Consider the following 15,517-nt stretch of genomic DNA (forward strand, 5'->3'; position numbering starts at 1 on the left):
TAAGATGTAAAATGCTTAAGTCACTGCTTTTTAAATCTAGTCATTAAACTACTGCTACGGCTGGTGACAAAGTCGTATACTGTTATGCAACCTCTATATTGACATGTCACATGTTTTTTGTTTATGTGTGTGTGTGTTTAAGAATATGTTTTTATTGATTTTTAGAGAGAGGGAAAAGGAAAGGGAGAAAGAGAGGTAGAAATGTTGCGAGAGAAACATGGATCAGCTGCCTCCTGCAAACCCCCTACTGGGGATTGAGCCTGAAATCTAGGCATGTGTCCTGACTAGAAGCAAACCACCATCCATCAATGAATAGCATAATGCCCAATCAATTGAGCCACACCGACCAGGGCAGTCCCATTTTATTTTTAAAAGACTGTTCCTCATATTTGGTTTGTTAGCTGTTTTTCTGTGATCAAATTCAGATGACATGTTCCCAGCTCAACCACTATTCATGTTATATCTTTCTCAGGGGCCACACCTGAGACACCGTCTAGTCTTGCCGATGTGTGAGCCCTGCTCCCAGTGCTTTTTGGCTTTCCATTGTGTATTTACTAGTTTTTCTCTATTAAGCAATCCGCCATGAGACATTTGGAACCATCGGGGTGTCCTGTCCCTTGTCGATTTCCCCAGACTAGCATACAGGGTGATGACAAACATATTCACACACTCAAAACTCCAGCCCTCCTCAGTCTCCCTTCCAAACATAGATGGATAATCCACGTGGCCTCTCTCTTGAAGAACTGGAACCAAATTGTTGGGACAAAGAAACTCAGAAAAAACAGAAGCAGTGCCAGTGATAGAAGAAAAAAAAACCTGCACTGTCCTTCATCACCTGTCAGATCAGCAAAACAGAAGGCTTCACATTGTGTCACCTCATGAGGACCCGGGTCACTCCTTTATTACACGTGTAAAACTCCCATCTTTTAATTTTTTGTTCTGGCCTTGTTTGCATTAGTGAAGTATTGGAATGTGGGCAACTGTACAAAGATGTGGAAGCTCTCTGTCCTGACAGAGGAGACAGATTCGAGATGGATCATTACATGGAGAAAAGACTCAAAACTGCAGGTTGCTAGTGGAGAAAAAGGAAATTATCCACACACTCTATTTATTCCACACAGAATAAGCAGGTGGCACTGATCGCCTCTAGCGAGTGAGTTGTGGCAGGTGGCAGGCTTTGGAAAGGGATGAGAGGCTGACTTCATGGACTCATTTTCAGTGCCTTTGGGATTTGAACCTTGTTAAGTACTTACTGTATTACATTTTCCAGAAAGCCTCGCAGAAGTCAGAGAAACCTTGTATCTGAAACAGAAGTGGAATGCAGGCACAGAGAGGAGGGCGGCCTGCAGATTTCCACATGTGAGAGTAGAAGTGACAGCATTAGCAGAGCCAGACAGTTGGAAAAACAAAGTTGAGGGAGTCTCCACACAGCAGAATAAAAGCTAAAGGATGACAGATAGGAGAGGTGAAGGAGATGCCAGCAGGATCCCAGGTCCAGCACCCAGGAATCCTAGAGGCCGAGGAAGTCGTGGCTACCAGAGAAAACATGCAGAACCTGAGGCAGGAACTTCCAGACGGAAAGTGCTTTTGCCGCTTTTTCATTTCAGGAGGAGGGGACTGGGAAGGCAAGCAAGCAGCTGGAACAGTTCTCTGCTGCTGCTGCTGCTGCTGCTGCTGCTGCTTTGTGTTTGGGCTGTTTTGTTGGCTGTGATGGCTTTTTTTTTTTTTTTTTTTTTTTTAGAACATCTTCGAAAATCCTCCAATACTTTACCTGGAGTAGAAATTAGGGTAATTTAGTATTTGGGCCATAGTTGGGGGGCTAGGAAGCTTCCTGTCTCATTTGGATCCAGACATGTATGTCTTGGCCTTGAGGACATCTCATAAGTCAGGAATCTTTTCCATTGTGATATAATTCACATGCCATAAAATTCACCACTTTAAAGTGTACAATCAGTTCTTTTAGTGTAAACAGTTGCACATCCCCACTACCTAATTCCAGAGCATTTATCATCCACACAAGTCATTGGCAGCAGCCCCTGACCACCTCTAATCTGCTTTCTGTCTGCATTTCCTTCTGGACATTTCACAGAAATGGGATCATTCGGTGTTTGGCCTTGCCTCACCGCTCCCCTTGTTCTCACAGTCGGTCCACATTGTGCCATTTATTAGGGCTACCTCCCTTTTATGGCAGAGATTTTTTTTAGTCTCTCTAAAGGGAGAACATACTTTATCTTGCCGTCCCCCATCTCAAGTTTACAGTAAAGAGTAAATGGTCACGATGATCAAGAATAGAAAATGCCATAAAAGTATTAATACATTTAGATTTTTTTTATTTTGAAACAATTTCAAACTTACAGCAAAGTTACAAATGCAGTACAAGACCTCCTTCATCCGACCTGACCCTCACCTATCCAGATTTCAACAATTGCCCCGATCTTGTTCATTGCAAAAGATCCCATCTAAGGTCCACATTGTTCAGTCATTAGGTCTAGCATCTTCAGTGACTAACTTCCTTCCTCTTGACCTTGAGATTTTAGAATATTATAAGCTGGTCATTATAGGCTGTAGAATGACCATAATATGAGCTCGTCCAGTACTTGCTAGTGATAAACTCGAGACTCATCTTCTTGGGCAGGAAATCACAGACGTGAGGATATGCCTGGTACAGTCTGTGATATAGCCCTCCTCTCCCATTGCTGGTGGTGTCAACATCGACTGCTTGGTCAGATGGTGTCCCCAGGCTTCTCTACTGAAAGTTACTATTCATCTTTTGTAATTAATAAGTATTTTATGGAGATACTTTTGAGACCTCATCCCACTACCTCCTAGTTGGATTACTATGATGGATGCTGAATGACAACTCTGGAAATTCCCTTTTTTGTCTCTCCTAGAAGAGTTTTCTCCACATTTGTTTAGTTTCTTTATGTTACTATGGATTTTGGATTTGTATTATAATTGCATTAAGTTCAAATTGTAATGACATGGGTTATAATCTAATATTTTATTATGTTTTTATCATTATTGTGGTTTTTAAAATGTCCCACATTTAGCCCTTCGAGCTGGTTCCTGTGTCCTTGTGACATGTCCCCATTATTTCTAAGCACTTATTTACTTTCTTACGCAACAAACTATTCTAGGTTCATTTTCTACCTTGCCTGCTTCACCCTGGAAGACGTTAAAACCCTGCTCTTCTTAGTAGAGGGTAACTAGAAATCCAGGTCCATGCACTGGTGAGCTCAATGTCAAGAGCTCATGTCATTAGTTTCAGTTCAGCACCCAGGACCCACTCTGATCTCCCTTTCCTTCTGAGAAATGTGGCTCTGAAAAAGCAGCCCTGCCCAACATCCACTGTTATCCCTTCCCCTTTCCTGACCGTCAAGCCTTCTTGCAGGGGTGAGCTTTGAAAATGCTTAATATTGTCCAGCCAGCATGGCTCAGTGGTTGAGCATTGACCTATGAACTGGGAGGTCATGGTTCAATTCCCAGTCAGGGCACATGCCCAGGTTGCGGGCTCGATCCCCAATAGGGGGTGTGCAGGAGGCAGCCAGTCAATGACTCTCTCACATCATTCAGGTTTCTATCAGTCTCCCTCTCCCTTCCTCTCTGAAATCAATAAAAATATATTTTTTAAATGCTTAATATTAACAATAATAGAAAAGAACTTGTTATAATAAAGATTCATCCAAGAAATCAATTTATTTTTCTAAAACAGTTCAATTAGTAGGTAGTTTCGATATTTTAATTCAGAGTCATTCCCAATGTGATTGTTAAAGACCATGTGCATTGCTATGCTGTCTGGCAAGGATGTCATTTACACATTCTCTAGTTCCTGAGTCTGTGTCCATATTGATAAGTGTCTGCTCTTGGGTTTCAGTGCACCACCAAAATCAACACCTTCAACTGGTCCCGGGTCCGGAAACTCAGCTTCAAGAGGAAAAGGTTCCTTATCAAGCTCCACCCAGAAGTTCATGTAAGGATTATATTTTGAGTTGTTAAATTGTCAGAGAATGTATTGCGCTAGAATAGCGAGTTATTAGTTGCTCCATAAATCATTTCAGCATAATGCACACTGGGATTTAAGGACAGCATTCGGGTTGGGGTCTGGCGGGGCTCTCCTTGGTCTGCCCAGCAGTTCTCTGGTGAAAGTGGGACATGGGGTGGGGGAGGGAGGAGCAGATTCTGCAGGGCTGGGTGACCCTGAGAAGGTGCCTGACTAGCCCTGGGGCTGCTGAGACTACTGGATGTTACAGGCTTTTGTGCTCAAAGTAATGGAGTTGAGATGCAAAGTGTGAGCTATGATTGGAGCCCTGTAGCAAAACCGAGTAATGTTCAGAGTTAATTGAGGGGCGTTCCCCACTTTCTCATGTATCTGTGGCTCAGAAATTGACCCTTTTAATAGCTCTAAATGAAGGAGCTTGGTTTTTCAGAAAATAAATATTCCTTCCTATTGAGATTATTAATCAGTAAAGTGATTGTCTATGAATTTATAGAAAGGAGTAAAAATGGAAAAAGTGTATATACAACTGATAGTTGGCAAAAATTCAGTACTTCAAACTATTCACATATGTTCAAATTGTTACGTTTACAATGTACAGAGGAAGTTAGAGGATGAAAGATTAGCTGAGCCACCTGCTGGATGGAAACTTAAGAGGCCGGGAGGGTTTACACAGCGTTGGTGGTGGGGATTCAGAGCCTGGGCTGGTCCAGAGGAAGGGCTGCCTTGAGAATTCACAGGCACTTCATTATCAAGGGCTTTTGTCAAGGTCAAGCCACAGGCTGTCTGTGAGAGGGTGCCTAATTGTTTATTATTCAGAACTCTCTTCCTTGGTTGAAAGGAAATACAAGGAATGCCAAAAACAGACAAAACACAAGCAAAAGACTGCTTGTTTTCTCTGTAGGTTAAAAAAATGTTTCCAACAGTTACTCTGAAAAGACAGGGAAAGAAGAGAATTATGGCTCAAGATAGCACAGCAGCTATTAATTAGAATAGCTTAATATTCAAAGTTCAGAACCTTGTCTATTGCTGCACTTGGTAAAGTTGCCTTTTTCCATCCCCAAGCACTTAAATTCCTAATAGCAAGCATGTCAAACTCAAAGGCTAACACAGGCCAAATAAACAAGGTTTAAGTTTTTGTAAGCCGCAAAAAAAAAGCTTCCATTTTCATAGAAATGTAAGTTTATTTTAATAGAGACATGCTGAATACCACGGACTGAAATAAATGAGTAATCGTTAACATAAAATAATAGGACATTTTAATAAAATTTAATATTTTTTCTTGAACATTAACGTGCCAGATACTGAATAACTGCACAAATAATGCAAATAAATCTATTTTTCGTGTTCTCCGAAAGTGAAATATTTTCTGTTGCACACACCAAACAAGCCAGTCCAAGACTAATGACATGGCAATTGGCTGCTAAAATACTCGCTGCTAGTATTAGAGAAATGGTGTGCCTGCACGTAAGGGAAATGAATGCAACACAATTATAGTAGTCATTAGTAAACGTTGTAGTTTGTTAATAATTATGTATAACAGGATATTGTGAAAATAAAGTTACATAATTTTTATTAAAACGTTTCTTACATACCATTATATTGGCTGGGCTGCAAAAATATTCGTCACGGACTGCACACATCCCTCGAGTTTGACATATTTGCCTAAGGAGTAACTCTAGGAATCAAAGTATTAGAGTCTTTCTGGAATGTAGTTTAATAATATATATCAGAAGGTTAAAACTGCATTCTCTGAGAGCTCAGTATAACATTTCCAGGAATAACTGTGAAAGGTAATGCAATAATTTCTTCATGGTGATGTTTGTGAGCCTGGACATCATCCCACTGAAAATGGTTCAGTAATAACAGACAAGCATGTCTACCGTCACAGGAGGTGCCCTCATCCCTCTGGGAAATCTGACAAGGGGACACTCCAGGATGTCCACAGTGGGGTGATTATGGGGGCTACATGTTCTGATAGTTAAACAGAGCGTGTGTGTGTGTGGTATTTTTCTTCTCTTAAATGTATAGGGAACCAGAAATCTTTATGTACAATTTTCAGAAAAACATTTTCCTAATTTTTAACTTTGAAATAGCCTGTTTTCTGAACTGCTCCCTCATTGAATTAGTTACTTGAACCTTTGTATTTATTTCTAGGGACCTTACCAGGACACACTGGAGTTCTTGTTGGGTAGCAGAGATGAATGTAAAAACTTCTGGAAGATCTGTGTGGAGTATCATACCTTCTTTAGACTCTTTGATCAACCGAAGCCAAAGGCTAAGGCCGTCCTCTTCAGCAGGGGCTCCTCCTTCAGATACAGGTGGGGGCAGCGCATGGCCTGGCAGGACTGGGCTGCTTTGTAGAACAGAGAACAGAATATCCCTGGTTCAGGAAAATGTCGTAAGACGTTTCAGAGAATTACATACAGAAGGTAGCTACTGTCACACTGGAGAAAGCACCCTCCTATATAATAAAAGGCTAATACGCAAATCGACCAAATGGCAGAAGGACCAATCACTATGACACACACTGACCACCAGGGGGCAGATGCCCAATGCAGGCTCGCTGCTCCTTAGCGCTGTCTCTGGGCTCACAGCTGGTGAGCACAGCAGCAGTGGCGGGAGCCTCTCTCACCTCCGATGCAGGCGGACATCCCTCGAGGTCCCAGACTGAGGGCGCGCAGGCCAGGCTGAGGGACTACCCCTACCCCACTCCCCCCCCTAGTGTGTGAATGTCATGCACTGGGCCTCTAATATCAAATAAGATAGTGGAAAAAGTAGATGTATTATAATAAAAACTTCGTTTAGAAAATTGGTTATGCTTATTACACAGCACAACTTTAAAATGTGTATACAGGGTTATGAGGAAGGATGGGCAAGTCTTGCCTTTGTGAAAAATTAATGCCGCAAATTACCACTGATTCTTTTCTTAAATGTCTGAACCTTTGTTCACAGTGGAAGAACTCAGAAACAACTAGTAGATTATGTCAAAGACGGTGTGATGACAAGAACTTCATATGAAAGGTAAGCTCCGTGGTCTTGAGGATATAAAGTGTATGCTTTTAAAATTAATATTTTAAGTATTTAACCTTTATTTGAATAAAAGTCATTTCAGATACATAAGCATGTATTTTGAAACTTGAGTTGTTTATTTGTAATATCAATATACAGTTATTGTATCAGATATGGATATTACTTTTAGTTTCTAGTCTGCATAGCTTAGCTTACATATGTTTTTACATAGTATAATAAGCTTTTAATCTGAACATTCACCTTGTTCCTTCAGTGTGGGAGGACAGTTTTGCCTCTCTGAGACATCTATTTTTTATTTCCTGTTCTTGTTTTCTGTTCTCCTGCCCATTTCTAGTTAGATGCCTTTTGGCATATAATCAGAGTCTTAGCCACATTTCTGTGTGAGCTCTTCCTTGTGGGCAAAGCAAGAATCCAGAGGGCGGCTCACAGCTTGTTCTCTGTTTGCAGAAGACACAGCAGGACGCGGATGTCGGGCCGCGCTCCGAGTACAGAATTGCCAAAGCAGGTAAGTCCTTTTGATTAAAATGGATACCATGCCAATCCCCTGCACGCTTTTGGGAAATAATCTGGCAATGTTGTAACAAGGGTCTCAAAACTAGTTGTATCGTTTACACAGCAATTCCAGCCCTGGGACTCTGTCTGCAGAGGGGAGTCCTAAGTGAAGAGAAGGCTTCATTTGTGGAGACAGGTGTCAGTGTTCCTTGTGTCCCTTTGATGCACTACTCAGGAGCCATTACAAGTCTTCTAGAAGAACAGTGTGACCAGGGACATATTCAAAACATGTCACTAAAACTAGCAGATCACAAAGAAGCCCATGTCACATGACCCTCATGTCAATTAGACGCATGGAGACAAAAGGCTGGGGAGCAAACCTCACCATGTAATCTATGTGTCATCTCCCAGGTGACAGGATTCCGAGGCCAGCTTTTTCAGTTCTCTCGGCAGTCTTTATTTTCAGGGATAGGTGTTGTACACAGATGATCCTGGTCCTTTTGGACACCTGTGGGCATGACAAGTCTTTGGTAAAAAAGTCTGACCCACTGCCCTTCTTTGTGGAAGTTGTGATAGAAATGTGTGGACTTATTAATTTGGGCCCAGTTTGTTTTGCAACTTTCTAATGGTGATTTGTAAAATTATGTTCCTATTTTTCTTTTCTTAATTTTGATCCCCAGAGCATCTCCTTCACTGAGGGCATGAGGACTTCTGCATCCCCATCAACACATGCCTCCTTCTATTCAGTCCCTACCTCCCCAGTTGCCCTTCCTGGCCAGCCCAATATCAAGGACAGCATCATCTCCCTGATGGAGCCCCAGGCTCCCCACACCAAGAGGCCGGCTGCAGAGAGGGGCTGCGAAGCCATGGAAGGACCCGACATGAGACAGGCCCAGCCCCCAGGGCCCGCTGCGCTCCAGCCTTGTCAAGGTGTTGGGGTTTGTCGTGTTGTGAGGAGTTGCAGCCCCAGCAGTCCTAGGGGGCAGAGTCACAGTACCTTAGCCCTGGGTGCAGGGGGTGGCAGCAGTGAGTGCAGAGCTGCTGGTAAAAATGACAACAGCAAGGGAGACTTGACCATGGGTTCATTCCCCTCCTTGGGGGAGCACCCATGTGGTCGGCAGGGCATTGGGGGGAGCCCTGTTTTCACATTGACAAACACCCAGCTGCAGGTGTCTGAGGAGTTCATAGATGATGATCCAGCAGACATCTCTTTCTTTGCTGGAGGCTCTGAGGCATTTTCTTGCCCATATGGAAGTTTGGCCCTTCAAACCCCTTTGTGTGGTCACCCAGGCTCTTCCCAGTTCAGCCTAGACGGGTACTGCACTGAGGCAGCACCCATGAGCGTAGAGCATGGCTTTGAGTTTGGGGGAGAGAGTGGTTTTGGCAGCGTGCACCCCTCAGACACGTCGGAGCTGTTGGAGGTGAAGGCCCAGGCCAGCCTGATGCAGAGCCTGCTGAGCCCCTCCCAGAGCAGCTCCCTCAGCCACATCCCACTGCTTGGCCTATCCGTGCACACACCCAGCTCCACCAACCAGTCCGAGGCCAGCTCTATGGCCAACTTCCCCGCCTGCTCTGTGCGCTCTGAGGCCAGCTCGGCCTTTCAGTTCAACGACATCCTCGACCAGTTAGAGCAGCTCAGTTACCCGCCCACGACGGCTGAGGACTCCAGCAGCACAGACACAGACTCCTGGGGATCCGAGGCTGAGTCCCCCCTGGATGTGAGCCTTTTTTTTGGCAACTCTTTTGCACAGACGAGTGGAGAGAGAGTCATTTTCGATTTGCAGAATAATTTAAAGAATGTGAATCCAGGAGAGCAGGTAAATCAAAGCCCATGTTGACCACTCCAGCCTTCACAGGCTGCTCTGCACCTGCTCATGCAGTGAGTTCAGACTGTTGGCTTGTATCCATAGCTAGGGATTCTTTCTTCTCCCAATTCTCTGGTCCAGTATTCTGTTTTGAATGTCACAGAATTAAAACTTACACTTGGAGGGATGTTTAAAACTATGCAAGTTTAAAATAGATAAGTGTTTGCAGCTAGTCCCCCTGGGAGCTGGTGAATTAGTCTTGCAGCTGTATTTTTTGGCTGTTTTTTTATTCAGCTGAAAGCTGATGCTGTCCACTTTCAATGTCACACCATCTGACTCATGTTGATCTTTAATAGAATGTGTGTAGTCTGCCTTTTGAGGCTGCTTTGAAAGATGGGTCATTGGGATGGAGGCTTTGCCTGGTTTGTCCAGCCACTGCATGAAGTCCTGAGTGAGCCAAATCCTGGTCTCAGTGCCAAAGGCATTGTCCCATTAATGACTTGAGACCCAGAAAGAGTGCTATGGTTAGATAGTTGGCTTGGAGAGGCATTGGTTTAAAATGCAATTGAACTCTTTCTTTCTGTTTAGCTTAATTGGGGGTATAACAGATATTTGGTTACAGAAAAACAGAACCAGACACACCGGTCGGCTTGAGAGTTGTAGTGTAAGCTCGCATCCAACAACTGTTTCCTTGGGACTAATAGAGTGGGTTACTCGCTAAAACAAATAAACATCCCAGGACCCCGTGAACATCCAGGGGCTCCCGCTTTCCTTAGGAGTGTTGTTTCTTGTTGGCCAGGGCTGTGTCAGACACAGTCACAAGCCGTCTCTCATAGCCCCTGCGTGGAGATGGGCTTGTCCCCGGCCGTGGGAAAAGCAGGTGGAGGTGGCCGTACAGTGCCCATCTACACCGCTGTGGAAGGTGGGCAGATGCTCGCGGCCCGCACTGTACTCATCCTCTGTGGATGTCAGGAGGAAACCCCTGCAGTGCAGTCAGGACCTCAGGTGACTGCACTCCAGCCCTGGGCACATACTGTTCAATTTGTCAGGTCCACAGATTAGGCTTTGTTTTCTGTTTATTCTTCCTGCTCTTACCTAGGAGAGCAGTACCATGTTTAAAGGTTTATTTGCTTCCAAGTCCTGTGGTGACATTAAGCCTACGGCCTCTACTCCTGTGTGAGACTGTAGCTCTGCCTGGGTGGGTTTGCTGTGTGACAGCACGTGCTCTCAGGGACTCAGAGTTGCCCTGGGCCTCTTGTGAGGCTCACTCTTTCTCTTCTTATCAGTGCCGGTCCAATACTGGTGGGGTTTTAGCACAGTGTATTGAGAAATTGCCTGGGTGTTGTAGCTGCCTTAAAACTAAACTGCAGTCTAACTCTCATCCAGGTCTCTGGACTGGTGTCTCGGGTGTGCGGCTTCTGCCCATTCCCTTCAGCTCCAGACCCACCTCAAGGCACAGGGTTGATTCCGAGGGGGCTGGCTGATCTCTGAGAAGAGACTGTGCAACTCTGATGAGAAAGGCGATGTCAGAATTGCTCGTTAGAGTAACCTATTCAGGACATTTTTCCTCTTTGTGTCACTCAGAAAGCAAAGCTTGGACTTGTGTGGTGAAGACAATGAGCATATACATCTAGAATACTTTTCTTGGGTCTCAGTCCTATGAGGGCTGCCCAATCCTCCACCTGCTATTGCCCAATGATGCTTTCAACTAGCAAGTTGCCCTATTTTTCTTTTTTTCTTTTTTTTTTGATGGAGTTAAACTATTTATACAAGAAGTGGTTATACAAGGACTGAAAAAGGTGGGGGAAATGCCAAGGGGAAAGAAGAGCTGGCAGTCAGGCAGGGCCAGTGAGACCAAATATTCACCTTCAGGAAAGACTCCAGCTGTTTTCCTGACATGACCTTCACACATGCCAAGTCCTCCATCTGGCTGAAGGAGCCGTGGAGCTCCCTCCAGACCACGATGAGCTGGGCCTTCTTTTGGCCACTGCATTGCAGGCAGTGCAGATCCCAGGCTGGCCTTCATTCCGCATTTTCAGTACTTTTTGGTTTCCATGGGCTAGTAGTTCCGGGCTGACCTGTAGCTCCCATGGTCCTCAGCCTTTTCTTTCTGGCATCCAGGCACTACATCTTTCTCTTGTGGCTTTTCTTCTTCAGGATATGGACGTTGGCATTGGGGGATGCTGCCTGCTCCTGAATCTGTTGTAGGAGAATCACCACAGATTTGAGGGGCTTAGCCACTGTGACCGTGCAGTGGGCAAGAGGGTCAGAGCATTGTGGGAGAGCAATTCTCTTCCTCTTTTGGGTCCACAGTTTCCTGGGCCCGCACCTTGGCTTCCAGTTTTGTTTTTTGTTTTCATCTTAATTAAGCTTTTCAATTGCCAAATCCTTCTCTTTTTTTAATTAATGTATTTTTATTGATTTCAGAGAGGAAAGGAGAGAGAGAAACATCAATGATGAGAGAGAATCATTGATCGGCTGCTTCTTGCATGCCCCTTACTGAGGATTGAATCCACAACCCAGGCATGTGCCCTTGACCATAATCAAACCTGGGACCCTTCAGTCTACAGGCCGACATTCTATCCACTGATCCAAACCGGCTAGGACTGCCAAATCCTTCTCCACTATCTCCATGATCACCATTCACTCTCCCATTGGGGTGCTCAGCAGCAGGGTCCCCTGGCAGCCCAGCAGATGGCTTAAGCTCAGGAGGTGCTACACATGGCCAGTCCATGCTAATCATCTTCTGTAGGGGCTGAATTTCTGGGGAACAGGCTGAATATACCGGGGGCTCAAGATTCCCAATCTCTTCTTCCTCAGGCCTTGGGCTCTCTTTGCCTCTGAAGGGCCTACCAGTTCTTTCTGAAATAGTTAACAGGTGCCAAGACAAGAAGCTGTAGGCTCTCATTGGTAAAAGGTCGGTTGATCACCTCCTTGACCCTGGCAGCAGAGTAGAGTGCAGAGGCTATGTCTAGGTAGAAGCATCTCTCGGGGGCAGTGTTGGCAATGAGGATGCCATAAGAGAGCGAGCTTGCTGTCCTGGTAAGGCACAAGAGGGAGACTCTGGTTCAGCATATCCACCATCTTGCCCAGTACAAAGAAGGAGTTGATGGTTCTGCTGTCCTTCAACCTCAAGCCCTTGTTGCCTCTGTACTGGTTGTCCTCTGAGCTAGTCAATTCAATCAAGTAGTTTCCCCTCTCACTGGGGAAATGAGGCCAAGCATTCTCGCTGATTTACCTGAACCAGGAACACAACATGACTATGGGAGGAGCGCTGGCAGGAAGTGCTGCTCAAAATCAGCAAAACTAGTGATGATCTTCAGTATGAGGCCGAAATAAGTATGTTTCCTCAACAATCTTCTCAGATCACGAGGTCTCCAGAGACAGGGTTTAAGAGATCTAACACCTTTTCCTGGTAGGTCTCTGGCACCCTCCTTCTGGGTGAGCTGTGGGAATTCCATGAGAGCCGGGGAATCATCCAGGTTATTCTGGGCTGCCCAGCATTGTGTGCACCTTCCTTACCACTGTGGCCCATAGCCAGCACACAGGCACTCTGCCCTTCCAGCATTTGCCTTAGATGGGCTATACCGATCCAGCATAGGTTTCCTGCTGAGAATGCCTCTCTCTGTAGAAGGCATCAGACTGGTACTTGAGTCTCCTAGTGGTTCTTCCAGTTGGCAGTCTCTAGAGAATAGCAGGCCCTGTACACAGTGGCTATCATTTGCTCCAGATGTTCTATCTGCAAATGGCATCAGTCACACAGCCTTATCCGTGCTGGAAGCGGGTGCCCAATAGCTTCCACCTTGCTTAGCTGATAGCCACCAGCTCCTCTTGCTAAGCCTAAAGTCACTAAGTGAGGTGCAGAGGCCAGAGGTGCCCCCTTAAGTCACTTATCTGAGCCAAGGAGTTCAGCTAAGATGTTCCCTTCTTTGTAACTCAGTATTCAACATGTTGGAGTAAGCAGTAAAGGCATGGTCTATTTCTTAGTTGGTTTCACCCAAGGTCCCATATCTTGTAGGTTCAATCATTTGTTAAGTAGTTCCCTATCCTTTCTAGAAGCTTAACCAGGGAAGATGAGCATCTTTGAGCTCCTTGTTTGGACATGTCAACCTGGGTTATAGGTTCGGTCACTGGCTGGTGTGCATGTGGGAGGCAGCTAATCAATGTCTCTCTCCTTTTTTTTAGGGCACCCACACTAGTGCCTGAGTAGCAGGTCTGATATGGGTTTGAGTCAGCCCTACGGCAGGCCTGGTGGCCACTCCTGAGTGTAGCCAGGCTGCAGGTGGTGGGTCATGCTCTTGAGATTCTGAAGACACGTTGTGTAGACCTCTGCCCAGGCCTTCCCATAAAAGGATTTGGTTTGGTTTCTTCAATGAAACTTTATTTTCTAGAGATTATTTTTTAGCTCTTTGTTTATGAAGTTTTCCAAATTTACAGAAACAAGAATGGTAGTATAAGGAATGAATGAACAGTCCCCCACCACTCAGTGTTCCTAAAGCTTGACCACACACCCCTTTTCTCCTGTTTTGAGGCTGCAGTACTTGAAGTGGGTCCCTTGCATGATGGCAACTTCCCTCTGAATTTCTGCACATGTCTGAGACAAGGATGCCGTCTTATGTATCCCACACAAACAGTCATACAGACCAGAGAGCCCTCGGCATCATCTAACACTGCACACAGGCTTGGTTTGCACACTGGTCTAAAGCACTTGTTACTATTTGATTTGTTCAAGTGCTTGTCACATGTGGCTGGTACCTCAGCTCCCCTGTCAGTAGAAGACCCCTCTATGTGCCAGTGGCTTGTGGAAGAAGTGGTCATTCCTCATGCCCACAGCTGGCCTGCCCCTCGGGCCGCTCACCTTGGGCTGGATCTGGAACTCACTAGCCGTTGCCCTCCCTCCCCTGGGGGGCCCACAGCACAGGAAAGACGCTCCGTGGACATTGCTGATGTAGGCGTCATTTTCAGGTCCAAGTTTAGATTTTTGGCAGAAATTATTAAATTTTACTTTCCAGCATGTTCATAATATTTTTGAGTTTACAGTTTTTCCTTTATAATGAAATGATTTACTTTAAAATCACTTGTGGCTTTCTTTGGTTATTGCTCATAGCTCCTTTCATTTTTGAGGGTTTGTAAACATCCCTGCGCACACCCCCTGGACCCAGAGGAACTGCTTTGGAAAGGACCACATTTCCTGCTCACCTTGTAGCTTTCCACTCAAGGCAGGTTGTGTAATCAGTGACCTTGTTGTATTTGACCTTAGTAAGAGGTGATTTTAGCAAATACTCAAGACATCCAGAACAGCTCAGAGTGAGGGCCATGATCATGAGAAGCCCTTGTGTTATGCGGTGACACCACCTGGGGAGGGTGGATCCATTTTCCTGGATGACATAATAATTGTCCAGTTTTCCTTTTCATCTGTTGATATCCTTTACTCAACCCAGGGCCAGCTGACCGCAGGCCTGTGCCATCCTCACACTGCCAGGCCCCCAGCAGGCTGTGCCTGTTGTCCCTACGGAGTCCACCTCTAATGCACCCTGCTTTAGGTAGAATATTTATTTTTATAAGTTACCAAATCTATTTTTGTATTCAAGCTTTCAAATCCAGGTATTCTACCAATCTATGAATGTTGAAGTCTAACAGCAGCATAGCTCCATGTTGGGAAGAGTGGTGCATGGGACAATATAATGTGCAGTGGGAGCACCTCTTTTTCCTCTCTAAGTACAGAATCAGCTTGGGGTTCCCTTTTCCACTGAACACACATTTACAAAATATAATGACAGGGAGGTGGGCAATAAAAAGAGCACACCAAAGAAGTTTAATATGAAAGACCTTTAAGCCTGTTGATTATGTCACGCCCGTCATTGTCCTCGTGCAAAGGCCTTTTGAATGGCTTTCTGTGCAGGAACACTGCTCCTAGCGCAGGCTCGCGGCTCCTGCTGCCCAGCGGGTGACTGGAAATGTCCCGTGCCACGGTGACAACCTTGTGCTGTACACACACAGCACGTGAACCGTTCTCCTGTGTTACGTGTAGGTGACATGTGGTGCCAAGTCCGATGTCTTCTCGGTACGGTTATTCCCTCCTCATCATGGAACTTAAATTTCCACTAGAACATTTACTTCATAGACGAAATGTTAGTGTTTCCTCAGGCACTTAAAATTGAGGACTTTAACATCTGTTCCCAAAGCCATGGAG

At 45.2% G+C, this 15,517-nt stretch overlaps 1 protein-coding gene and 1 pseudogene across 4 annotated transcripts in view; one reads left to right on the forward strand and one right to left on the reverse strand.

The window, feature by feature from the left end:
- FARP2 (FERM, ARH/RhoGEF and pleckstrin domain protein 2) overlaps positions 1-15,517 on the forward strand; it is a 95,432-nt gene that overhangs the window by 49,582 nt on the left and 30,333 nt on the right. For all 4 annotated transcript variants that reach the window (XM_036421067.2, XM_036421063.2, XM_036421066.2 and 1 more), the window contains exons 10-14: positions 3,875-3,970; positions 6,152-6,315; positions 6,950-7,018; positions 7,475-7,532; positions 8,200-8,449. In XM_036421067.2, coding sequence (XP_036276960.1) covers positions 3,875-3,970; positions 6,152-6,315; positions 6,950-7,018; positions 7,475-7,532; positions 8,200-8,449 — 637 coding nt within the window. The remainder of the gene's footprint in view (positions 1-3,874; positions 3,971-6,151; positions 6,316-6,949; positions 7,019-7,474; positions 7,533-8,199; positions 8,450-15,517) is intronic.
- LOC118709165 lies at positions 11,648-13,885 on the reverse strand (annotated as a pseudogene).

The sequence above is a fragment of the Pipistrellus kuhlii genome, unplaced genomic scaffold (genome assembly GCF_014108245.1).
Source record: "Pipistrellus kuhlii isolate mPipKuh1 unplaced genomic scaffold, mPipKuh1.p scaffold_m20_p_7, whole genome shotgun sequence".
NCBI lineage: Eukaryota > Metazoa > Chordata > Mammalia > Chiroptera > Vespertilionidae > Pipistrellus > Pipistrellus kuhlii.